Source organism: Narcine bancroftii, chromosome 3 (assembly GCF_036971445.1).
Source record: "Narcine bancroftii isolate sNarBan1 chromosome 3, sNarBan1.hap1, whole genome shotgun sequence".
Classification (NCBI taxonomy): domain Eukaryota; kingdom Metazoa; phylum Chordata; class Chondrichthyes; order Torpediniformes; family Narcinidae; genus Narcine; species Narcine bancroftii.
This window is the reverse complement of record NC_091471.1, coordinates 40357679-40384491: the sequence shown is the minus strand read 5'-3', so window position 1 is coordinate 40384491 and position 26813 is coordinate 40357679. Positions and strand designations below refer to the sequence as shown.

Genomic DNA, 26813 nt, shown 5'->3' with positions numbered 1-26813 from the left:
CTGAGCTGCCAAACATTTCCAACTTTCTTCCTCCCCTCCCCACCCCAACAGATTTTTTTTCCAATTTTTCAATAATTGTATAGTTTGAGGCAGTGACAAGTACACAGATTTGTGCCAGGAATAAAGAAAAAGACGGCAGCACATCAGATGTATTAACTGAAGATGCAAGGAAGGGGGTTGACCTAGATAGAGAAAAGATAATATCAGGGCATGTAGAAAATGCTGCCACGGCTACAGATGATGTTGACAGGCAGATTAGTAACAAAAGGCATCCAGCACTGCTGCTTTTGTACTGGAGGTGGATGGGAGAAAAGACTGGAGACAAGATACTGTGATCAAGCTGCTTTAGCAAAATATACAAACTACTAGATTCAAGATGCTCTCTCAGAGAAATCTGAAGGACGATGGTGACGTCATTTAGTGGGAAAGAGGTCAGAGGTTTAAAAAAAGACCATAATCTAGTTGTAGAGCAACACATTTGTGACTTCAGTACAGTAAAATCCCTGGTACTTCTTCATTAACTTCTTCATGCTGCCATCATGGGAGAATAGCGAACACATTAACAAATTAGGTCACACTGCCTATTCTGCCCTTCTGTAGGACAAGTGCTTGAAAACACAAACCTCCAGATTAGAGGAATACTTGACAACTTGCTGGAGCAGGATACTTTGTTATAATATTTAAAAAACTCACCAATTCCATTAATTTCCGCAAAAGTAATGAAAAGCTGTTCAATATTCCCAAGCATTTCCTTCTGATGCGTGCATTCAGTACTCAACACGTTCCTGTCCTAAACACTCTTCAAATTAATTCCAAAAATAGGCACATAAAACCATTGCAGGTTTCAACCATTTTTCTGAACCTTGTACCACCTACCAATAATAACAGTGGGCTGTAGTACATTGACTGCATCCAGAAATGTCTTGGCTGGTTGATTGGGTGCTGGGTGAGTATACGCTTCCTGTTGACCCTCTATCGACTCTGTACGGCCCTGTATGTATAGAATGAAGCTGCTTTTGACCATGAATTTTACCAAATATGCAGCATGCTACAAGAACCAACTAATTTACAACTACAATAAAATTCTATGAAAAACTGTTTCCCAGAAGCTACAATTAGACACTCATAAGTATAGTCAACTATTACCTAACAACAAAGCTATAATTTGCATTGTATTTTTCATCAGAATGAAACAGTTATTTTGATATTCTAAAATAACTGAAAAAAACTTTGGAACACCTTTTGTTTTAAGAACTTGGTAGTGCTCACTCTAACTTCAAGTAACAACTCATCTCTTAATAAAATCAACCTCTTATATTTTCCCATGTCAATCCAGAAATTTCAAAAATGCATCCTTTGATTTGATTGTCAAATGAGTTAACTTCTCCTGGAAAAATATTGCAGGGGACAATTGGAGATGGACTCTGCTATACCATACATTAAGTCCAAGGAAATTCAACACATCCAGAGGTCAGGCCTGCACACAAATTAACAGACTTTGTCAATAACCCCTACTGTCTCAGGAAAGCTGCCAACAATTGAGGGGCTCAGTTCATAGCAGTCACTCTTTCTGAGTTCTGACAGGCAAAAGCAATGAGTTTGAAATCATCAACTTCCAGGTTAGAGGACCGTTTATTTCCTACTGTTAACAGACTGTTAAATGGATCTCTCATGCATTATTTTAACTGTACTTTTCAACACTACACCCCACACTATTGTTTATTCATCATTACCTGTTGTACCTAACTAAGAGTTGGCTTGCCTGGATAGCATGCAAAACAAAGCTTTTCACTGCATATTGGTACACAGAGCAAACAATTCTATTTTCAGGGGAATGGAACTTCGGATGCACTGTGGAGTGCACATAAAGTACTCTGCTTCAATGTAACATTTTGAATATTTGAAAGTAATTGTCCAAATGTACGAGTGTTGTTTCTGAATTACAAGTAGAGTTGAAGCTCCATAAAAGGAGAATAGAAAGAAAACTTTCTCGCTCATGAAAGGCAGCAACCCACATATCCAAAAATAAAATTTTAAACTAGAAACTTAATTTTTAAAAATGTGAAAATGTTTTTGCCCTCTTACCTCACAAATCAAACCATATTTGTCAAACATCCAGATTTTCTTCCTCGCTTCCTCTTCAGGCATGCCCGACTCTTTCATTGCCATCACAATCAGATCAGCAATGCCTAATGCTGCCTGCATTAAAGCAGTTTCAGAAGATATCAGCATTAAGATATGTCACAACAACAAAAAAAAAGGGCAGAATTTAGTAATAGCTCACAATATTACAGAGTAGCATATGCGCAAGAATCACATTGGGCCAAGAGCATTTTACTTCCCAAAAATAAGCAAAGTGATTTCATAAAAAGGAACTGCAAGTGCAGAGATGAGCAATATCAGTTAACAAGATGTAAAAGTGACTGGAATGTACTGCATATTGGTACACAGCTATTTTTTGTTTAGCCCTTGGCAGAAAGATGCCTCAGAAAATTAATCTTTCTACTGGATTTTGTAAAGAATTGAAAGAATAGTTCCAACCCTCTGTTATATTTGCATAGGCCTGCAGAATTTCTATAGTTGTTGCATCAGAACCCAAATTTGGAAACAATGGATTCAGTCCTCCTGTTTGTTTTGCTCACACTTACTGTATTCCTTAACTAGATTACAAAATTTCCCAAGCCTTGCAGTGTCCAAATCAGAAAATTAATACTAATAACAATTAATTCAATGCCTATTTACATTCAGGAAATAAAATAGAAGATGGAGAAATGCAAGTTATTTACATTTCTAACAATAATTAAAAGCCGAGAGTCAAAAATACATGCGAAAAGTTCAATATTTCTGCCAAATGCCACATTTCTCCCAATACTGTTTTATTATTACATTATTCACTGTACAAGTCAACTTGTCTGGATAGTATGCAAACTGATGCTTTTTATCCCCCCATTCTTTTTTAAATTAAGGATTTTCAATCAACATGGAGTTACAAAACAAACAAAATCAAAGAAACATCACAGATATATACAATAAAATACCAAAACCAAATTACATGTTGATATACAAAGAAAGAAGAATCAACACATTATCAGAATAATCAAATTCGACACAGTGTGTCGAACCTTAGAAGTAGAAAAGAGAAAAGATAAAAAGAAAAAGACCCTCCACAAAGGAAAAGGTAAAAAGAAAAAAGTGGTTATTCTCCCATATGATGTGACAAAATCATTGTTTTCCAAAAGCATTAATTACATACAAATGGAACATTACAAGATTCATCCAGATCTTACTTCCACTCTTAAGGGATAAATGTCTTGACATAGATATCGCTAGGGATACTGGAAATAGTGGTATTGGAGACCCAGAGGGGTGGGGGGGGGGGGAATCATCTAAGGTTAACCCTTGTATATATTAAATATGGGTTCCATATACTTAAAAACAGGTTAAAACAATTTCTGAGGTTATAAGTAATCTTCTCCATGGCAACACAACTATGACAAAACTGACTCAGTTGGAAATCAGATTTCCAAGTAATAGCTATGCATTTCCTGGCCACTGCTAAAGTGAGTATAACAAATTTCAGTTGATATTTCAACAGACTAATTTCCCCAATAAAAACAATTCTGGCACCTGAGGGTATCACATTCTGGACATTTGTTCCAGGAGATTCCCCAAATCTTAAACTGAAGCTTTTTACTTTATTGTCATGTACTAATACACAAAATTTGCCAACTTTTGACAAAGAGGTGCCTCCAGCATTGCCTGATACTCGCAACAATAAGACAAAGATAAGCAAGAGTGAAGGGTCAAAGTGTTTGTGGATTCACTTCCAGTCCTTTCTCATCTCTGCAGCTACTCAGCCTTCTGTTCTATCCATTGGCAAACCCAGACTGCTAGATCTGATCTTGCAATAAAATCAGGAAGCTTTCAGCTTTCAAGGCCCATTTGGGAGCCCTTCTTACTTTCAGCACCCTCTCCGATCCCAGTTTCAATACTTGATTCCCATAAGCCAGTCTCCAGTAGATCGCAGCCTGAGTGGATCCTTCTGTCTCTGAGCCCCTCACTGGTCCACTGCTGTGGTGACCTTCCCTGTAGACTCACCTCCCAGACGTCTCAGTTGGGGATGTTCTCCCACCTCTAGTGCCTTGTCAGTCCAGTGATCCCCTGGAATCCACAACCTCTCTTGGATATCACCATATTGGGCGCTTGATTTTCAAAATGCCAGCCCCTTTAACAGGCTATTTAAAACCTTTAATGGGGCCGTTGTCATTACAATTGGGCAGGACCTTGCAAAAGTCCTTTCCCCACTCTTCCAGACAGTACTGTCATTATAGCAGCACCACCATTGAAATATTAACTCATCATAATATAGTGAAACAATTAGTGTTCATTCAAAATATCAATCAATAGGGGGCATGCAATACTAAATTTAATCAAGTAAAACAAACTAGATTCAGTAAAATACAGAACATGCAAATATTTATCTTGGAGAAATCAGATTCTGCTGCTTAAAATGAATCAACATTCAGAGGCTAAAGATTCTGCAGTACATAGAGAAAACCTATTAATGTGTAAAATTAAATAAGATTCAAGAATCAATTCTTGCCTGAAAAACCACTGTAGAAAAATATCTACAAATATTATTTGTATGAAGTTCAAAATTACATTTGGTAAACTCCATCAGCCTCTAATATGAAACACATGGCAATTACATACCAGACTACAACATTGGCTAAGCATAAAGAGACAACTGGACTCATGGGCAAGAAAACAAACTGGCAAAATAACCTGTGTTCAGGCTCAACACATCAACTTTTTAGATCAGATGGGACAAGATATTAAAACAAGGTTTTATCTGCTTTCTCAGTATTTCAAAGAACAGAGAAGTTAATTCAACATTGGGCAATGTTTGTCTCTCAATACCACTAAAATTCAAATGATCTAGTCACCATCATACTTGCGGGAACACATTTGCAGAAATTGACTGAAACATTTCCATATTAACACAGCAACTACATTTCATACCAATAATCCTGAAACAATTATTTTATCTTGTTTTGTTGTTTCAGGGCTGAGGAGATTCTCAAACTGCAATCAACTGGCCTACTCTGCAATAATGGTGACGAACATCCATACAAAATAGAACAGCACAGGAACAGACACTTGGCCCACCATGATGCTAATCTCAACTACTCCAATCTGTCTAGCCATTCTGTACCTCTTTAATCACTGCCTGTTTGTGCATCTACGTGCCTCTAGAAATATTGCTATGGTATCGATTTCAACCACCTCCCATTGCTATTGTATTTGTTTCAATCACCTCCCAGGCTCTTACTATATATTTAAAAAATTGTCATTTAAACTTTCCTCCTCTCAAATTAGAGCTATACCCTCTCACATTTGACATTTCCACTTGGGGGTAAAACTATTTACCCTATGTCTTTCATATACAGTTACAAATTTCCTCAATTTCTGACACTCCAATAAAACAAGCTAAGTTTGTCTATGCTCCTTGCAGCTAAAACACACCAATTCAGACTATAATCTGGTGAATATTTTCGTACCCTCTTGCCATTTCCCTAGCAATGCCCTTACTCCTAAAATATAAATCAAATACGAGTAGATCAATCAATCAAGTTTATTTATCACATGTAATCACATAGGATACAATCAGTGAAATATATATTCATGTATAAAATGAAAGATTGGCTGACTGAGGCTACTCAAATAAAATTTATGACAAGTTCAAGCGTCAGGTTCATTCCTTTTATTGCAAAACAGCCACAAGAAAACCTTAGTGAACTGATTGTTAGTGATGTCAGAGGTTGCATCAAGTACTTCTACATCTACATTGCTCTGCCCTCAAAAATCCAAAATTGTTTTTGGAGTAGAAGTCCCTGTGCATCTAATCGGAGACTCAGCTTACACCCTCAGGAAGTGGCTGATGAAAGGGTCCACTAACCACCAGCTTGATCAACGGCAACAAAGCTTTAACTACCATTTGAGCTTGGCAAGGATAGTGGTAGAAAATGCTTTCAGATGTCCCTTTTAAAAAAAAATTAAAAAAAAAAAAAAAATCGCTGGAGGTGCCTGGCCAAACAACTTGATATTTATACCAATTTTGCTTCAGACGTTATTGTTGCCGCCTGTTGTGTTCTACACAATATGTGAAATTAACAAAGAACACTTCTTGCCAGACTGGAACACTGAGCTACCTGATCTCCCTGAGCCTGATTGAGTTGCTTATCAGGGTGCACAAGCCGATCCTTGAAGCAATTATGTCCATTCTGTAAGCTAATTAAGCAAACAAATAACAACTTTTAGCAAATGTATATTGCACATGTCAGAGAATTGTTGTATACAGGAAACATGTAAATAACAATAAAAAGGGAAATTCAATGACAAATAACTATTTACATCTGTGGAAATAAACAAAACAATGATCATGTGCAAAAGTAGTAAGACAACAGAATCAATTTATTGACATGAAAAAGTCATGAAATTTGGTGTTTGCAACAGCATCGCAGAGCAAACATTCATATTGTAACCATCTTACAACATTACTATAAAAAATAAAAATAATAGGGCATGAAAAATAAGGCAATGTCTTCAGTTCATTGATTGTTCAGGAATCTGATGGCAACGGGGAAGAAGCTGTCCTTGTGCCGTTGAGTTCTCGTCTTTAGGCTCTTGTACCTTTTCCCCCCCCAATGATAGCAGAGTGGAGAGCATGGTCTGGGTGGTGGTGGTCTTTGAGTACAGAGGCTGCTTTTTTAATACACCACCTCTTGTGGATGTCCTCGATGGAGTGAAGTCTGGTGGCTGTGATGTTGCAAGCTGAGTTAACAACCCGCTGGAGTTTATTCTCGTCCTGAGGGTTGGTGTATCTATACCAGACAGTGGTGCAACCAGGCAGAATGCTCTCCACAGTACACCTGTAGAAGTTTGAGTTTTCAGTGACATACCCGAATCTCCTCAGACACCTCACAAAGTATAGCCACTGGCAAGGCTTCTTTGTGGATACATCAACATGGAGGCTCCAGAACAGATCTTCGGAGATGTTGACACCCAGGAATTTGAAGTTCTCATAGAGGACTTCCTCCTGAAGTCTACAATAATCTTGGTTTTGCTAATGTTGAATGCAAGATTGTTGTCATTACACCATTCAACGAGCTGATCCATCTCCCTCCTGTACATTTCCTCATTGCCATTTGTGATTCTATGACAATCTGCAATCTTGCAGATAGCATAGGAATTGTGCCTGGCCACCCAGTCGAGAGCAGTGGGCTAAACATGCATCCTTGAATTTTGCCTGTGTGGATGATCAGTGAGGAGGAGACATTGTTTCCAATTTGTGCTGTGGTCTTCAATGGTCAGGGATCCAGTTGCAGAGCAGGGTAAAGGTCTAGTTTGTAGCTTCTTGACCAGCACTGAGGGAATAATGATATTGAAGGCCGAGCTGTAGTCAATGAAGAGTAGTCAAATGTATGAATTGCTATTTTTGAGGTGATCCAGAGTGAGTGGAGAGCCAGTGATATTGCATCTGCTGTGGAGAGATTGTGATGATGGATGAATTGCTGTGGGTCCAGATCTTTGCTTAGGTACTGTGGTGTTGGTTGGCATAGATTTTCAGTATCCTGCTTGGTATGCCATCAGGGCTTGAAGCCTTATGAGGGTTCACCCCCTTAAATGATGTCTGGCATTGTCCTCAGAGACAGATATCACAGGATCCTCGGTATTTTCAGGGATTTTCTCAAAGTGGGCATAGAAGGTGTTCAGCTCATTGGGTAATGAAGCATCGCAGCCATCTATAGTGTTCTCCCTCGCTTTGTGGGCAGTAATGGCCTATACTACCTGCCATAGCTAGCTTCCTCCAGAATTCCCGCTTTGCTTCAGAGATGGTCTTTTGCACGTCATACCTGGACTTCTTGTAAGGATCCCAATCCCCAGCCTTAAACACTCTTGTTCTCACTCTCAACAAGTTGCAAATTCTCAGATTCATTGAAGGCTGCTGGTTGGGGAACACTGGATATGTACATGCAGGAACACACTCATCCCCCCAGGTCTTGATGAAGTCAGCGACACCTGTTATATATTCATTCAAGTCTATAGATGAGTTCTACAACATGTTCCAGTCCACCAATTCAAAGCAGTACGGCAAATGCTGCTCTGCCTCCCTTGATCACATTTTCACTACTGGTGCTGTAGTCCTCAGTATCTGCTTGTACGTCGGGAGTAGAAGTACAGCCAGGTGATCAGCTTTGCTGAAGTGCGATTGTGGTATGGTTTGGTATGCATTTTTCATCATGGTGTAGCAGTGGCCGAGTGTGTTGGTTCCCTCAGTCTCGCATGTGACGTGTGGCGCTAGTTCATCAGAAACTTCGTCAGGTTGGCCTGGTTGAAGTCCCCTACAATGATCGGGAAGGCATCATGATATGCTATTGTTGGCTGTTAATCACAGTACTTAGCCTGGCATTAGCCTGGGGCGGAATTTACACTGGAACCAGAATGATAACAGTGAACTCCCTCAACAGGTAGAATTGGCGACACTTGATAGCCATTTGTTCAAGGTTGGGGAGCAGGACTGGGACATGACTGTCACGTCTGTGCACCACGATGAATTGATGATGTCACAAATGCTGCCTCCCCTGGTATTTCCAGACACTGGTGTTTGGTCAGCTCAATGAAGAGTGTAGCCCTTGGCCTGCAGTGCTGCGTCCAGAATGTCTGCATTTGGCCACATTTCTGTAAAGCACATCACGCAGCACTCCCTGATGACTCTCTGATATTGAGGGGTGGCTTGGAGTTCATCATTTATTCTCCAAGGACTCTTCATTGGCCAGAAGCCTCAGGTCCTGGCGTCTCAGCTTGACTTATAGCCTCCCTCTGCATCCATGTTGTCTGGTCTTTTTTACCTAGCCCGTGGTACTGTGGACAAGTTAAATCACTCCAGCAGCTGGAGGAAGGTGGATGGAGGCTGCCTTCCTCCAGCTGCTGGAGTGGTGATGGAGAATAATATGGCCTCTGGGCTGCAGGAGCGTGGTCCTGTCATGCGGGAGTTTGGTGCTGAGGAGCGGGACAGGATGTACAGCAGCTGCCATGAGTGCAATCAGCTCCCACAGAAGTGAGGCCTGATTCTGCATCTCATGTTGAATGTCTCTAAACATATTGGCGAACCCATTCAATTGATTTTCCTGCTTCTGTCGATCGGCCCCCATGCGCTGCCATCCTCGCCTCCTGCACCCCTCTCCTCACTGCTCTTCATAGGCTCTCTGCATTCCAATCGAAGGCTATCCCTCTCCGCATCCTCACAGTCCATTGCCAGTCACGTCCTTTATTTCCTTCGTTACTACCTGGACCTCTGTTGATTTCTGCCTTGGCAGGGCATCCTAGAGGACAATAGAACACAAGCAACCTTAGTGAGACAGCTCTTTATGGGCAAATGCACTCACAAAAATACATGAAAAAAGTGTTACTAACAAAAAAAAGTTTTTACCTGGTCGACGATGAGGCGCAGATTCACCGTTTTTACTGCTGGCCTCTGTGTCATTGCCACTAGGGGTCTCCAGCATCAGCTCTGCTCCTGAAGGAGGGAGACCCAGCTGGAACAGACTCAGGGGAAGCTGGATCCTCCATGTTGCTCAGAAGAGCAACCTGTTTTGTAGAGTGGATTGTGCCCTAAATGGAATAGCACAATTTGAAATATGGCCAGTCCAAATCCCTTCTAGCACTTCTGCCATTATGGTTGTGCAGTGAACTGGGATTCACTGGGAGAGTGCTGCATTGATCACTGGCCCTGCCTCCTGGCTCCACCCCTGTTTACCCATATATAACTCTGGTTTCCTGCCTAAACCCAGAAGCCAGTTGTTGAAAGCTAATAAAAGTGTTTGTTCTCCCTCTGGTCGTGTGACACCTTTTATCTACGCTACAGGTTGTTAAGTTGATATAATTTCACCCCCCCCCCACCCCCACAGGCTGTTCATTTTCGTTGTCACCTGTGCTTTGTCCCAAGCAAAGCCACAGCTTCCAAGATATTGTGGCAGCCTTTCTAATATCAGGCCATCCTTTATTGTCCCAGTTATATGTTGGCTTATTTCGTCCTCTGCTCGGAGGGCAAGGAGCTCTCGGACCTGTCTCCCCAAATCGTAGACATCATAACCATTAGCTTCTGACTGCTGCTTTAAAATGTTTTTAAATTCCTACTGTACAATCTGCAGTCAGATTGCACAATGTCAGTTTTTTTTTAATCTTTAATTTTTAGGGGTACACAGGAACCTATAAAAATCCCCAAAGGGTACAGAGGAACAAAAAGGTTGGGAACCCCTGTTCTATACCATGGAAAAAGTGGCAAAAAACAGAACAATTTCTCAGCCAGCGATATTTTCCAACAATGAAGCACCAACAGAGGTTAGCACTAAAAAAAAAACAGTATTGGTCAACTGAAATAAGCAACTTTCAAAATACAATGTCGTCTTCCTGCACAATTCTACCAATGTGATTTTTAAAATGACTAAGTAGTAAAAGCTGGGTGCAAAAAGGATGAAAGCAGTTTACTTTCCAAAAGACAGATCCAGAAAGCTGACCATCTTGACATGATGAAAACTTCAGTTGACAAGGCTAACAAGAAACTTAGTGGAAAATTCAATGCAAAACGAAAGCCAGCAGTGAAACAACAGGGCTTAAAACTAAATCATATGTGACATAGATGAAAACAGTTAAGACAAAGTTTTATGTCTAGTGATGGATCGCTAAAAATCCCTTCAGCAATCCTATTACACAAGTTATTGTTAGAGGCGTAGGAAATTATGCCTTGTAAATGTGGCATTGTTCCAAATTTGGCCACATAATTCTACTCACCGTAGTAACGTTTTTAAAAAAAAATTAGCCTCACCTCTCCAGCTCCAAGAAATAGATATCTATGCTCTGTAATTGATTTGTTAATCACCCTCTGGGCCGACAATAATCCTGCCAGTGCCACTGATGCGGTGCCTGCATATTATTTAAAAAAAAAATAGGTGTGAATCAACTACGTGAAGGGTGTGAATAGGAACGCTTGAATTAAAATTTAAACAAGTTTACTTCAAGACCATGGATTTAAAAAATGTTTTTTTAAAAATATAGATTATAGACAAATTAGGATGATTTCCTAACCAGTTGGTTGGGGTGCGGGTTGTGGGGGGTAGGGTGTCGTTGGGTGGGGAAGAGGGGGTGGAGAGAATGCAATTTTCTCTTCCATTTCAAATATTATCTGATCAAATTGAAATTAATTTGCAATTTTGCACAGTTGTTAATGAGACATTAATGATACTTACCATTTGATTAAATTAAACAAAATCATAGTCTAAAGTAACATTAAAATCTAAGGACAAAAAAAAACTATTTAAATTATTAATAGACAAAACAATGTTTTCATTTTCCTGTCTTTAATAAATCAGAATTGTTATTAAACAGAGGCCCATTAGATCTCTGTAATCTCTAAGTCATACCACCCCATCAGTTCAATTGCCCCATTTTATCCTCAAACCCCTGCAAATTATTCTCTTGTGCTCATCTAATTCCCTCAAGGCATAGATGAATTGCATTTCCATCAGTCTTAATAATAAAGAATTACAGATCATTATGGCCCCAAATTTCTTTTTAATTTCCTTGCAATCTATCAAGGTTAAAAGAGAAAAAAAAATTTCCAAGTCTACATGGGAAATTCTACCACCACATTAACAAAAAATAAAGGACAAAACATAGGTAATATTTCCAAGGCCATCAATTCAATTTCATACATTTGAAGTGTTCACGACACAATGCCTTTAGTGCTCAGTTTATCCTTTCTCTGGGCCTAGAATTCCTTTTGCATTTCAAATACAAAATTACCACAATAAAAAAGTTACAGATCATCCCAGAAGGTTATTAGGTTGGCACAACCCTGGGGTGACCTAATAACCTCCTCCAACAACTGCCTAGAATTTCCCTACTACATAACACTTCATTTTCCTCAGTTCCATGTTCGCATCTAATAATTTAAAAAAAATTCTATTGTTCCTGCCTCCAGCACTGTTGTCAGCTGTGCATTAAATGCATCCTCCACCCTCTGTGCAAAAAGCTCACTTCTAACGTTCCTTGCACATATTTCCAAACACCTTAAAACAGTGGTGCTCAACCTTTTTCTTTCCACTTACATACCACTTTAAGTATTCCCTATGCCATAGGTGCTCTGTGATTAGTAAGGGATTCCTTAAGGTGCTATGTGGGTGGAAAGAAAAAGTTTGAAAACCACTGTTTTAATCGTACCTAATTGACATGCTATGTGCTCAATTTCATATTTCCAAAGGGCCAATAACAATTTTTCTCAAGCAAAATATTACAGTAACAATTGGGTCTAGAGCTGGGATACTCAACCTTCCCTTCCTACTGCAAACACACATAGCACATTCACAGATATTCTTGTTAAATAAATCGATTCATGGAGGCTTTATTTGAGCAGTTCATTAGTCATTCAGCAGTCTCACTGTCCGTAGATATCTATTTCTCAGCCTGGTGGTTCTGGCTCTGATACTTCTGTACCTCTTGTACAGATCAAAACCTTGTGATTTTGATTCGTAGTTAATTTTGTGCATATCCCTTTAAGAAATTATTGTTTGTAGTGTTACCATAGTGATTATGACATCATATGTCATAATATCCATAAAGCTACTTAAAGCTGCAACTATAAAGTTTGGTTTATTGGATTAATAAGATAGTAATTCTGAATATCAACCCTTATGTCTGAAGATGACACATTTTGAAATTGGGAAATATTAGAACTTGGAAATGGTCGTCTATACCTCTTCCCGACTGGAGTAACTGGAATATGCTAGGTTTGGTGGGGCGGGGGGGGGGTACAGCTCCTCACTGATCTGTGAGCCCTCGTTAGACAACAATCCCAGTAAATCATGTCTATAATGGATTGGTTGGGGGGGTGGGTATGGAGTAAGAAAGACTCAAGATGATCCTCTCGGGGGGCGTGGCAAGACGGCGTAAGGATCAGACGTGCCTTCCAGTCCTCTCCTGACTCTATCTTATTGTTTTGTCTAGAAATGCCTGTTAAAATTCTTTAAAAGTTTAGATAACTTCAGTGCTGTTAATTTAACTTATGATGGTACAATTGGTGGAAAAGAGCAAAAAAAAAAAAAACGACAACAGATCATCAAAAAACTACATTTTCCAAAAGTTCAAGTTTTGGAGCCTACCTACAGGAAAGACACTGGGTCTCAGCGTGAAATGGATCCCAGGAGAGGTACAGTGTTCGGATGTAGAGCTCTGTTACATCGGTAGAGCCCCCTAAAGAGGGCGCCAAACAGCCTTTAGAACAAAGAGTTACTCAAAGGCATTTGTCAACTGTAGAGGTGGCGCTGCAAATTGCATCTCTTGAGATACAAGAACCTATACAACTTGATGTACTGGGAGAATTTAATACATTATGGACTGGGGAAAACCCCGGCCAGCGTCCTCCAGTCATTGCTGGAGAGGCTGTGGCTGGGGTTTCCACACGCAGTCATACTACAAGGAAGGCAACCAGAATGAAGGAAGGAATAGAAGATCCTTTGGAGAAGAAACAGGAATCTGTTGAGCCAAAATCTCTTCCAATTGAAAAGATTTTTGTGAATCTTGAATCTAAATTATCTTATACAATGCAGGGATTATCCAAGATTATGAATGAACTTGGTACTAGGTTTAATACTCTGGTGAAAATACATTCTCAACAGATGGATGAGTTTGGAGCTTTTAAGCTTGAAGTGAGAGATAAATTTAATTCGTGTGAAGAAGATATAGACGAAATACGGGATCAAGTTTTTGATGTGACCAAAATGGTCGAAGACTTACAAACTCAAAATAAAAATTTGGTGAAAAAGATTGATTATTTGGAAAACCAATCCAGACGGAACAATATAAAGATTATTGGTTTGCCGGAAGGTATGGAAGGACCAGACCCAAGAAAATTTTTTACTGAATGGATTCCGCAGGTGCTGGGTCAAGAACATTTCCCGGAAGGTATAATACTGGAACGTGTTCACAGAGCCTTGCGTAGATGACCTATTTCAGGTCACAGTCCAAGACCCGTTTTGGTTCGTTGCTTGAATTATTACGACAGAGAAATAATTTTACGAGTGGCTATTAGAAATGCACAACAGAGAAAATCACCCTTGATGATTCAAAATAATCGAGTTTTCTTCTATGCGGATTTGATTCAAGAAGTTATGTTCCAACGACGGTAATTCAATCCTGCTAAAGAGTTGTTGTGGAAGAAAGGTTACAAGGCAACCTTTAGATATCAAGCTGTTTTGAAGGTTTTTCAAGATGGTTGACAACCAAAGTGCTTTGATTCTCCAAAGGAAGCTATAGCATTTGCTCAAGAGCTGCCAATTACTCAGTTTCAACAGAGACATAGTCCGCCGCGATCTCTAAGGAGACAAGAGATGGAAGAAGAGCCGTACTCCAAAAAGGAATGGTTGTAATGGTGACTCGGCAGTTGGAGCTGATTAAAAAGAGTTGTCCTTTTTTTTTCTAATGTCTTTTTTTTTAAAAAAGGGATATTAAATAATGATGATGTTAGTTTAAGTTGAAGTGAGAGTTGGGGGAGAGAACTGGATAGGCACTATTTCCTGAAAGTCATCTGCTACGCGAGAGTTATCTCACACCCATTTTTTTTTGGGAGTTACCGCATTTCGCGGTTTAGACGGGAGGGGGTATTTTTAACCTCCTACCTGTTTTTTTTTCCTTTTTTTTGTATTATTAGATTAAAGAGTGAAGGGTTTTTTTTTGTTTAAATATAAAAAAAGCATAAGTATTTGATTGTTTAAAAAACTAAAAATTGATGTGGTTTTTTTTGTGAAGTTTATTCAGTAGATAAGGAATATCTGAAATTTAAATGTGAATGGGATGGATAAGTTTTTTTTAATATTTTTTCTTTAACTTTAAGGTGAAAGGAGTGGTAATTCTGGTGTATATTATTTTGCTATTTTAGTTATAGAATGAAGGGAATAATGGTGAAAGTTATAAATTGAATTGTACAATTCTTAATGAGGCTTGAATTTTGTTTGTGGTTTATGCTCCATTTGTTGAAGATATAGATTTCGTTGTAGATGTGTTTTTATTATTTGGATATCTGAATTTTAACGTAATGATTGGGGATATTTAAATGTGGTATTGGAGCTTTTATTGGATAACTATTCAAGAGTAAAAGGGAAAAATGGTGGAAGAGTACTAAAATTGAATTGTACAATGCTCAATGAGGTTTGAATTTTGTTTTAAGATGGTGGTTTATTTGACTAATATGATGATAGATGTGAAGTTAGTTGATATTTGGTGAAGGTTTATCTCTATAGAGAAAGATTTTTTTCCATCTTTTTTCATGCTACAATTTTTTTTAAGAATTGATTATGTTTAAGAATTTTTGATAGATAATGTTACTAACTTTAATTTTTTTTATATTAAGTTTGAGTTAAATATATGTTTCATCTTATCTCTGTTTGTTAAATATATGCATTTAAGTTTGATTTAAATATGTTTTCTAAGTCTGATATCTTAGTATTAATTACTTTTCTTTTTGTTAGTATTTTAATCGGTTATGTTTTTGTTTTTTTTGTAAGTGGGTTTTTTTCTCACATATTATTAACTTTATTAATTCTTCACTCTTTATTTTGGGGGGGAAAGGAGGGGTTGGACTAATTTGAGTTGGGTTATTAATGTGTAATAATCATTGGGGAGGGTATAGTTTATTTAGATTACTGATATTGTATTGTAATTTTATTATTTTATTCTTAATTTTTTTTAATGTAATCCTATATGTTATTCATGTTATAAAATCTTAAATAAAGTTTTTAAAAAAATGATCCTCTCGGTCACTCTTTATAATCTCTGATCTGATCCTCTACTGCAACCAAACAACACTGATGGAGCCGGCCAGGACACTCAATTGCGCTCCTGCAGCTAGTAGCCTTGCCCATCTCAGTTTTAGGAAGCGCAACCGCTATTGTGCCTTCCTAACAACTCAGGAGACATTGTGTCTGGGATAAGTCTCTTAAGCGATTTATATTAAAAAAACAATGCTGGAGAAACTCAGCAAGTCAAACCATACTTTATAGAGCAAAGATAAAAATACATAACCAATGTTTCGGGCTTCATTGACCTGCTGAGTTTCTCCAGCATTTTATTTCAACCACAGTGTCTGCAAGCTTTCATGTTTTACTTGGGTCTCTAAGGAACTTGGTGTTCTCTACTCTCTCCACTACTGAGCTATTAATGTGTAGTGGAGGGTGGACATCCCTGATCCTCCCAAAGCCCACAATCATTTCCTTTGTCTGGTCTACACTGAGATTCAGGTTATCACTCTCACAACATTTCACCAAATTTTCCACCTCTTGTCTGCAGTGAAAATCATAGTTGTTGATGAGACCATCTACTATCATGTCATTTGCAAACTTATTTTTGATTATTTATTTTCACACAAGCTTGTACAGCCATATACAGTGTCAAGCCAACATTGGCAGTTCACATTCAAATATACATATATTCTTTATGACTATATATACAAGCTTGTGTCTCTACCAACCCCCCCCCACCCCACATAAAACAAGCTTCAACCAACAACAACAAAACTTTAACACCAGGAAAATAAATAACAAGGCGCAGGGATTGTTGCAGCTCAGTGGGCGACCTCTGGGCCACTATTCATTTCTGACTTTCCTTGACTGGGATCAGTGCAAGGGAGAGGAAGTCGCAGCAAGACATTTGCAAACTTGACTGTTGGAACTGGATCTGGCACCCCTAGGTGTGCTAGCACTCAGCAAGATGGTGCTTGATGTTTTAATGCCAACCCAGACAGACTGTGGTCTTTGCTAAGTCCAGAATCCATTTAGAGAGGGGTGTTGAGTCCCAGCGAGGACAGCTTCTCCACCAGTCTCTGGGCGATAATCATTCTAAGCACAGCTGAAGTCAATGAACAGAAGAATGGCACACAAGTTGTTCTCCAGGCAGGACAGAACAGCGTGAAGGGACAAGGCTACAGCATCATCAATAGAACAGTTCCATCTGCAGGCAAATTGAAATGTGTAATGTCCTAAGGTGCTAGAGTCTAGAAGGTGCGCTCTGATGCATGGAATAACCGAACACTCGAAGCATTTCATAAAGGTGGAAGTCAGTGCCACTGGGCAGTAGTCACGGAGGCCTGTTGCTGTCGTTGGGATAAAAAATGGCTATCTTGAAACCCGCAGGGACAATGGGCTGCTGCAATGATATATTGAAGATCTCCGCAAGGACTTCCATCAGTTGATCTTCACAGCCCTTCAAATAACTGACCAGGTTTGTTGTCTGGTCCTGCTGCCTAGTGTGGGTTCACCTTGGATAGGGTTCTCCTCACCTTCTGCAGGGGGCCCATTCATCAGTGGGAGGCAGAGCTTTATTTGGCGTCAGCCTGTTCTTCCCATCGAGCGGTGCATTGAAGATATTCAGTCTGTCCAGAAGGTAGGTGTCATTGTCTGACTTGCACGATTGTCTTGTGATCAATGAACCAAAGACATTGCCTTACTTTTCATCCACTCTTATTGTTATTATTATTTTATTTTTTATAGTAATGTCATAAGATGGTTATAATATGAATGTTTCCACTAATTTGTCTCACGCATCTGGCGTTGTACAGCTGATCATGGATCTTCTGTGCATACCCACTCTTTGGTTTCTAGATTGCATGGTAGAGTTCAGCCCTGGGTGATCTTAGTGCCATCTTATCTCCTATCCTGAAGGCAGCATCATGAGCTCTGAGAAATGCAAAGAGCTCTGCATCCAACCATGGTTTCTGGTTCGCCCTGGGTGTGTAGTATTTTATCTCCATGACATCCTTATGCACTTGCTAATATAGGCAGTCACTGAGCTACATTTTGCACCTTTCTAGAATCGACCTCCCTATCTACCCCTTGATATCTCTGTTACTATTTGAAGGGGTGGGGGGGCGGTGGGGAGAAGAAATTCTCTGACGGCACAGTCAATGTAGCAATTAGTACAATGCTAGCTACCAGGGCTCAAATTTAGTGTGCACATTTTCTGTGTGTCTGCGTAGGTTTCCTCCGGGTGCTTCAGTTTTCTCCCACCCTTCAAAACGTATGGGGGTTGTGGGTCAATTGGATGGCATGGGCTAGAAGGATGTGACTGTATTGCATGTCTAAATTTTTTAAAATTATAACATTCACCCAGTTGGGTTATTGCCCCCAACCTGCACCCAAACCGACTCAGTGGACAATCCCTCCACTACCTTCTCCTTTTCGCCAGTCACGATGGTATTCCCAATCAGCAATGATACTTCCCCTGCCTCTTTTACCCCTCCCTGTCTTTTCTGAAACATCTAAAGTGCAGCAGGTTCAGCAGCCGAATATTCCTGCTCCTAAGACACCCTCTGATGGCCAGAGTTCTACCTGTGGGCCCATGCTCAGAGTTCATCTGTTCCATTGCCAATACCACTTGCATCACACACATTTCAACCCATTCCGCTTACTGCACTTGTGTTCCATCCACTGCCTGTCTTTTCTCAGTTGCATTTCACATAGCATCTACCTTTTCACCAACTTCATCATCTGACCCAACACACTGATTCCATCCCCTTGTTTAACTATTTTAAACCCTCTCCAACAGCGCTATCAAACAGCCTACAAGCATTTTGCTCCCTTTCTAGCTCAGGAGCAGCTAGTCCTTTTTGAACAGGTCATACCTTCTCTAGAAATTTCAATGATCCACAAAAAAAAGTGACTTGCTCATGTCAATAAATTCTAATTGCGAAACTGTACCTACTCTGCCATGCATACATCTGTTCCAACTTCCTATAGTTGCCCTCAGTAGAGCATGATACAGCAAACAATCCAGACATTGATACCCTTGAGGTTGTTCTTTAGCTTCCTTAACTCCCTACATTTACCCTTCGGAAACTACCATAAGCAGTGGTGAGATTAAATACATTACACCTCAATACTTTTGTAGTTTATGTCACCTACCTCCCTCTGGATGCGGCCAGGCTGTGCATCTGATATTTCCTCGGAACAACCTTGTGAAATACTGGTGTGGCTCATTGCACATCTCTCCTTCAATTATCCTTATTCCTTACCATCTATCCCGCATTTCATCAATTTCCAAGATATCATTATAATCTTGCACCTCCTCATCCAAGTTTCTATTTACTTTATCCCATCCTTTTACAGTTCTGATGGGAAGTCACAGATTGATGTGTTAACCTTGTTCTTTTCTCCACTGATGCCACCCAACTTGCTGAATATTTACTGCTTTTTCTGTTCTTAATTTAGTGCCTGCATCTTTGCCGTTTCAAAATAAACCATACTATGCCTGCCAACAGGCTAACCTGTGGCCCTCATTTCACTAAGTAATGCTCATCTATCCAGTAAAATCCAACATTTTAAAAAATCTTCAGATAACCTTGATCTTTGATCCCTTAATTTGAAAGCACAACCAATTAATTTCCATAAATTCAAAAGCCAATCTTTAGTTCAATTAGTTTGAATGAAGGACAATCAATAACAAATCTTACCTATACAGTATTTACAATTATACAGAAGGCAATTTGACCCATCAGAAAGATGCTAACAGGAGTAGTCCCAATCTGCTTTTCCTTAGTTGCCTGCAATTTTGTCAATTCATTGCAATTTGGATGCAATCAATTGCCCTTTTGATTTTTTTTTGCTGTTAATCTTCAGATAATTTACTATAGCCATTAACCCACCCATCTTCAGTGTGTGGGAGCACCAGGTGGAACACAGTTATGGATTGAAGTCAAATCGAAGTGGGGAGCAGGAAGGCAGCATCTCTCCCTGTAGCACTCATAGTTGTACCCCACACCCAAACATTAGATTTTCATCTTCCTACACATCCAATTAATTTTAGGCACAATATAATTAGACTCACATGAGCCCCAAAGTTTGACAGCTCTTAAACTTCTTTTATCAACTCCCCTGGTTGGTCTGATTAGAATTATTAGAAACCTACCTTGAATGTCATCATTGAATGTACAATATTTATCTTTGTATTTTCTCAAAAACCTGAAAGCATTGTTATTCCCAAAATCTTCAAACTGAATAAGGGTATCACGACCATACCTGTGTAAAATAAAAGATTATGCATCAAGTTTCTAGACAGCCAAATTCACCTTTTATTTTTACAAAAATTCTAATATCCAAAATGTCCCAATATCATCAATGCCATTCAACTAAGCATTAAAGATTATAGATGTTGGCAACCATACATGATAGAACAACTTGGAGTAAGGAAGTAGTCAAAGTTTTAAAGGATGTCAACTAGAAATACATCATTACATATTTAGATGAATATTGGCATCAAGCTCTACTCTGCAGAGCACTACCTCATTATAAAAGTTTGTTTATGTCACATGTACCAAGATGGTGACAAACTTCATCTAGCTTATAAAACCTCTGATACATAGTAAAATAAGCAAGACACAGCATGAACATTGTATGGTATTAATCACAGAGCACCTATGCCATAGGTAATACTTAAAGTGGGCTGTGAGTAGAAAGAAAAAGGTTGAGAACCACTGTCCTAAATGAACACTTTGCTTCAGTGTTCACAAGGGAGAGGAACTTTGGCGAATAAGAGGTCAGTGATGAACAGGCCAATGCACTAGAGCATGTCAAAGTCAAGAAAGAGGAATCAGTGGATTTTCTTAAAATATTCCTCCAGACAAGTCCCCATGACCAGATTGGACAGGATCTACCCTTGGTTGTTACAGGAAGCTAAGGAAGAAATTACTGGAGTGTTGGCAATGTCTTTGTACTGTCCCTGATAATAGGAGTGATACTGAAAGATTGGAGAATGGCAAATTTTTGTCCCCTTGTTTAAGGTAATAGGGAGAATTCCCAGAATTATAGAGCAGTGAGTCTACATCAGTTGTGGGCAAACTATTGGAGAGGATTGTGAGGGACACGATTTAAAAGTTGAAATTCATATTTATTGTCAAGAGTACAACATGACTTCACATACAACCCTGATTTTTTTTTTTAAACTGTGGAGCAGGCATAATTTCTACGTATCAGTAATTGTAAATTGTACTCAGAAGAAATATATTTGTACAAAAGAGAGAAATGTAAACAAACAAAAATCATTCAATAATAAATAATGTGTAAATTAAGAGCCTTTAATTGAGTCTTTGATTGAGCCTGTTGTTTCAGAATCTGATGTTGGAGGGGTAGCAACTATTCCTGAACCTGGTGGTTCAAGTCCTATAGAACCTATAATTCTTTCCTGATGGCAGCAGCAAGAACAGAGTATGTCCTGGGTGGTGTGGATCCTGCTGCTCTCTAACAGCAGCGTTCCATATAGATCTGCCGGTGATGGGAAGAGTTTTGCTTGATGTACTGGGCTATGTCCATTACCTTTTGCAGGTTTTTCTGCTCAAAGGTATTGGTGACCCCACATAACAGACCATGATGTAGTCAGTCACCACATTTTCCACTACACATCTGTAGAAATTTGCCAAGGTTTCCCCCATCATATCGAGCCTCCAGTAGAGGTGCCCACATGCTTTCTTCATGAAGACAGTTTGCTGGGTCCAGGAAAGGTTCTCTGAGATTGTGACTCCCAGAAATTGAAATTTGCTCACCCTCTCCAGCTCTGATTCCCCCAATGATCTCATCTCTGGTATTCCCTTCTTAAAATCTACAATAACTCCTTGGTTTCAGTGACAATGAGTGCGAAGTTAATGGGGTAGCGTTTTGGCCTTCATTAGTCAGGGAAATGAATTCAAGAGCCGCAAAGTAACGTTGCAGTTCTAAAAACTCTGGTTTCAGTTCCAGTCACCTCATTACAGGAAGGATGCAGATGCTTTGGAGAGGGTGCAGTGGAGATTTACCAGGATGTAGCATGGACTGGAGAACATGTGATCAAAAGAAAGGTTGACAGAGCTGCGGTATTTCTCTTTGGAGCAATGAAGGATGACAGATGACAGAGGAATACAGGATTATGAGGGTCCAAGATAGAAAGGGTGGACAGCTAGCAACTTTTTCCTTGGGCCACAATAGCAAATATCCAAGGACATCTGTTTAAGGTGAGGGGGAAGGTTGGGGGAGATGACAGAAGCATGTTTTTTTTTAATATAAATTCAATGGTGGATTGCCTGGAATGCATTGCAAGAGGACTCTTGGAGAGGCTCATGGATGCAAGAAAGAGAGGGCTATGGGCATTAGTTAGGGAAAAATTAAATTGCTGTGATTTACACTGGTTGCCACAACATCATGGGCTGAAGGGCCTGTACTGTATTGTAACATTCTATGTTCTAAAGAAGCAAATATCCAGTCAACATTACACGAGTTTGTAGCCCTTAACCAGATCAGAAGATCTTCAAACAATAATGAAACAGTGCTCAATGAATACTCACAAAAACAGGGCCTTTGGCCGAACACAATACCCATCTCCACAACCCCATTTACTCACATTGGGTTCATATCCTTCATTACCCTGCCTTTACAAGTGTTGTGGGGGGAAAGAGGGCCCTTTTCATTAAACTAACTGAATTGCTTCTTAGTCTTAACACAAATTTTACCAAAATTAAATTTTAAAACTTTTCAAAAGCACACACGAATTGCATTTTTGTGCCTGATGCCTATTAGTTCTGAAATATTACTGCAAGATGATTCAAAGTCCCAAACCAGTCCTTATCCAGCTGGACACCGAAAGTTATCATTAAAAGACTAACAGTATTCCAGGAATTTCAAATAATTCTTCCTGCTGTAAACATGAGGGGTCAAAGGGATTTCTTATTAATTTTTTCAAATCCTATTACAAGTAATAAGATCACTTACTTATTTACTATTGCTTCCATAAATTCATCAATAAGTTCATCATAATGGTGTGAACGGTCTCTTTTTTGGTAAAGACCCATGTAAAATGGATCTTTCAACAGGGTCTACAAAAGAAAAAAATGCCTGTAAAGATTCACTTTACAAATTTCACTTATTCCACTGGACCTCCATGCAATTGAAAATTAAATGAAGCATATATTATTGTCATCTGTTTAAACCAAGCATGCTCAACAAGTTTAGTCATCATCTACAAGGGATGCCATCCATTTCTTTCCTCAAATTTTGGCGCAGATTTTGAGTAAATTTTTCTCACCCACAGATAATAAATAAAACCGTTGTAGAGTCAACAGTTTTAATTTAGCAGCAGGCATCACTAAATTAATACCCTTTTTCTGACTAATTTTACTTCCTGCCATGTATTCACAAACCAACTTTTTCCTTTTAATTAGCTCTTTACTCTCAAAATAACCCTGTAATCATGAATTTTCTGACTGATTGAGACTGGTACAAGCCTTTTTTCATAATTATGGAGGAAACTTTTTAAAACTTGTTATTCAAATATTTTGGTATGTTATGATTGTTCAATTTCATGAGTTAAATTTCAGATGTAAAATAGGTCAATGACAACTAGTGGAAATATCAAAGGCAAACAGTTCACAAATTTTAAAATGGAGATTCTCAACTTTCAATTACTTTAAAAAAAAACACTTGACATTAGAAATTTAAGATGACAATGAAAAATAGCTGACTATATAATCAAAATATTCTAACACTTTATTGAAACAGACTAGAATATAATCTGAAAATGAAGTTAAATGTTTGTTGAACTAATGATAAGGAAACAACCCATTGACCATTAGCTTCAATTTTCCACTTCAAAGCCCTATTGATGGCTTTTACCAATGCAACTATACAACTTTCTTTGGACGAGAACAGTATTGTGAAATAGTTTCCTTTTTGGAAGGTTATTACTACGGTCACAGAATTTGGTACTTGCACTCTTGAAACAAATCATTACAATTAAATTGTAACATAGCCTCAGCTTTTTCCAAATCATCTTCAAAGAATAGGGAATAAACATTATTCATTATCTGGACCACAAGGGTAGCAGTCTGGAAAAAAAAAAGGTTTGATGCAACATTATATATAATTTCATCTTTACAGGATGGTCTAAATTTTTTTGACAAAGCAATCTTTGGTCAGACATTAGGGCAAAATTTAATGCAGCAATAGCTTCAAAAATTCTCTCATCATTCATACATTTTGGGGGTGAAAACACTCATTAAGCAATTGTAACAAGAGAGGATACGTTCAAACTTTGACAAGTATACTACCATCTAAAACAGATTCATATCATCCAAAGTTCACATACATGCCATTACTTTAATGTTTGTGAAAATACCTCATTATCAGTACCAACATCGATACAAACAGGAAGACAACCCCGCGGATCAATTCCTGCACACGTTGTGTACAGGCACAGCTTTCCCACTGGTATTCCCATTCCATAAACTCCCAGGTCTCCAAGTCCCAATATCCGTTCTCCATCTGTTACAACAACAGCCTAAGAGAAAAGTAGAGTTAATAGTACATCTTTCACATTTCTTTAAAAAAAAGTTTGAAAACTCATTAAAAAAAAATAAAATCAACCACTTTCAATATGGAAACAAGAGATACTAAATTATCCTACAAGTACATAACATACATCGGAATGCAAGGATCCAGATGTCATAGATATCCCATTGTAAGGATTGGTGGACTAATAATCTAGAATTGTGGAAAAGCGTCTATGCCAATCTGGTTTTTATAATTTGTTTTTTGTTGTGCAGCAACCAACAGCCAAGTAATGATTCGCACATCCACTTCTATCTCAGAATGAAAAACACGTTACAATCATAGAGATTTATAGCAGACAGCCATTCACTATCCATGGCAGCCAAAATTGGTTACTGAAGCTAATCCCATTAACCAGAACTCAGCCTTGCAATCTGAACCTCCTCCCTCCACTCATCTCTATGGTTGAAATATTATTTTCCTCTAAACCATTATCCAATCAAACCTATGCCCACTATTCATTGTTCTCTGCCAAAAGACCTTCAAATTTCTACTCCACCAACTCGAGTTAAATATTTTCTTTAATAATTTCACAACCAAAAATGTTCTATGAAACATCCTTATCATTCTCCCCAGAATCCTCTCCTGTTCTATCCTTATTGTGTAGTAAAACACCAGCAGGACTGAGCAAATATCTCCCTTTCAAATTGTCATCCATAACCTCACCCAATTTCTCCCAAGGTACTGAAATGAGAGGATTACAGCCATCTTCTCTAATTGACCCCTGCTTTGTCCTCAGCAACATTTTTTGGCTTTCTCTCTCTCTTTGACAAACATCCTCCAATTACATCCTTGAAATAAACTCTTCAGCCTTTATGACCATTTCCAAATTCTATTTGTCTGGTGACAATCAAGACTGAAAACCATAAAAACTAAAGCATCTGTATCTCCATTCACCTATTTTTATGAACAGATGCAGAATGTAGAGTTGAATGGAACTGCCAACTCCTATGCCAAAGTATTTAATCTTTCAGGCTAGCATTTCAATTTACAGTCACTGTTGTGCTTTCACGATCTTATGGATTACTTAAACAGGAACAAAATATTGTGCTCCTTGGATCTCTAATACCCTAAACATAAAAATTACATGCTTGAAATTTAATCTCCTATTTTTAAGATAATCTCATCACAAAAACATACACTTCTTTCCTTCAAGTCCATCTCAGATATTTAACTGTTATTACTATTTACTTACCACTTAGTTCATTGCTATTATATCCTTTCTTTGGCTTGGCTTCGCGGACGAAGATTTATGGAGGGGGTAAAAAGTCCACGTCAGCTGCAGGCTCGTTTGTGGCTGACAAGTCCAATGTGGGACAGGCAGACACGGTTGCAGCGGTTGCAGGGGAAAATTGGTTGGTTGGGGTTGGGTGTTGGGTTTTTCCTCCTTTGCCTTTTGTCAGTGAGGTAGGCTCTGCGGTCTTCTTCAAAGGAGGTTGCTGCCCGCCAAACTGTGAGGCGCCAAGATGCACGGTTTGAGGCGTTATCAGCCCACTGGCGGTGGTCAATGTGGCAGGCACCAAGAGATTTCTTTAGGCAGTCCTCGTACCTTTTCTTTGGTGCACCTCTGTCACGGTGGCCAGTGGAGAGCTCGCCATATAACACGATCTTGAGAAGGCGATGGTCCTCCATTCTGGAGACGTGACCCATCCAGCGCAGCTGGATCTTCAGCAGCGTGGACTCGATGCTGTCGACCTCTGCCATCTCGAGTACTTCGACGTTAGGGATGAAAGCGCTCCAATGGATGTTGAGGATGGAGCGGAGACAACGCTGGTGGAAGCATTCTAGGAGCCGTAGGTGGTGCCGGTAGAGGACCCATGATTCGGAGCCGAACAGGAGTGTGGGTATGACAACGGCTCTGTATACGCTTATCTTTGTGAGGTTTTTCAGTTGGTTGTTTTTCCAGACTCTTTTGTGTAGTCTTCCAATTATAACCATATAACAATTACAGTACGGAAACAGGCTATCTAGCCTGTATCAATTCAAGTCATCTCCTCTAGTCCCACTTACCTGCACCCTGCCCATAACCCTACAATCCCCTCATGTCCATGCACCGATCCAACTTTTTCTTAAATGACAAAATTGATCTTGCTGCAACCACCTCTTCCGGAAAGCCATTCCACTCAGCCACCACTCTCTGAGTGACGAAGCCCCCTCTCATATTATTTCTAAATGTTTGCCCCCTAACCCTCAACTCATGACCCCTCATTTCAATCTCACCTAACCTCAAGGGGAAGAGCCTATTCAAATCTACTCTATCAATCCCCCTCATAATTTTAAAAACCTCTATCAAATCCCTCCTGAACCTTCTACACTCCAATAAATAAAGACCCAAAAACTCCTCAAAAAAGCATCTTC

The 26813-nt window shown here is 39.2% G+C and overlaps 1 protein-coding gene across 1 annotated transcript in view; it reads right to left on the bottom strand.

Moving 5' to 3' along the window:
- The window catches only part of me2 (malic enzyme 2, NAD(+)-dependent, mitochondrial), a 72748-nt gene that overhangs the window by 24248 nt on the left and 21687 nt on the right, over positions 1-26813 (bottom strand). The window contains exons 6-11 of the mRNA XM_069923902.1: positions 24244-24405; positions 22842-22945; positions 20014-20123; positions 10889-10986; positions 2086-2199; positions 877-991 (exon numbers count right to left, since the gene is read on the bottom strand). Of these exons, the coding sequence (XP_069780003.1) occupies positions 877-991; positions 2086-2199; positions 10889-10986; positions 20014-20123; positions 22842-22945; positions 24244-24405 (703 nt within the window). The remainder of the gene's footprint in view (positions 1-876; positions 992-2085; positions 2200-10888; positions 10987-20013; positions 20124-22841; positions 22946-24243; positions 24406-26813) is intronic.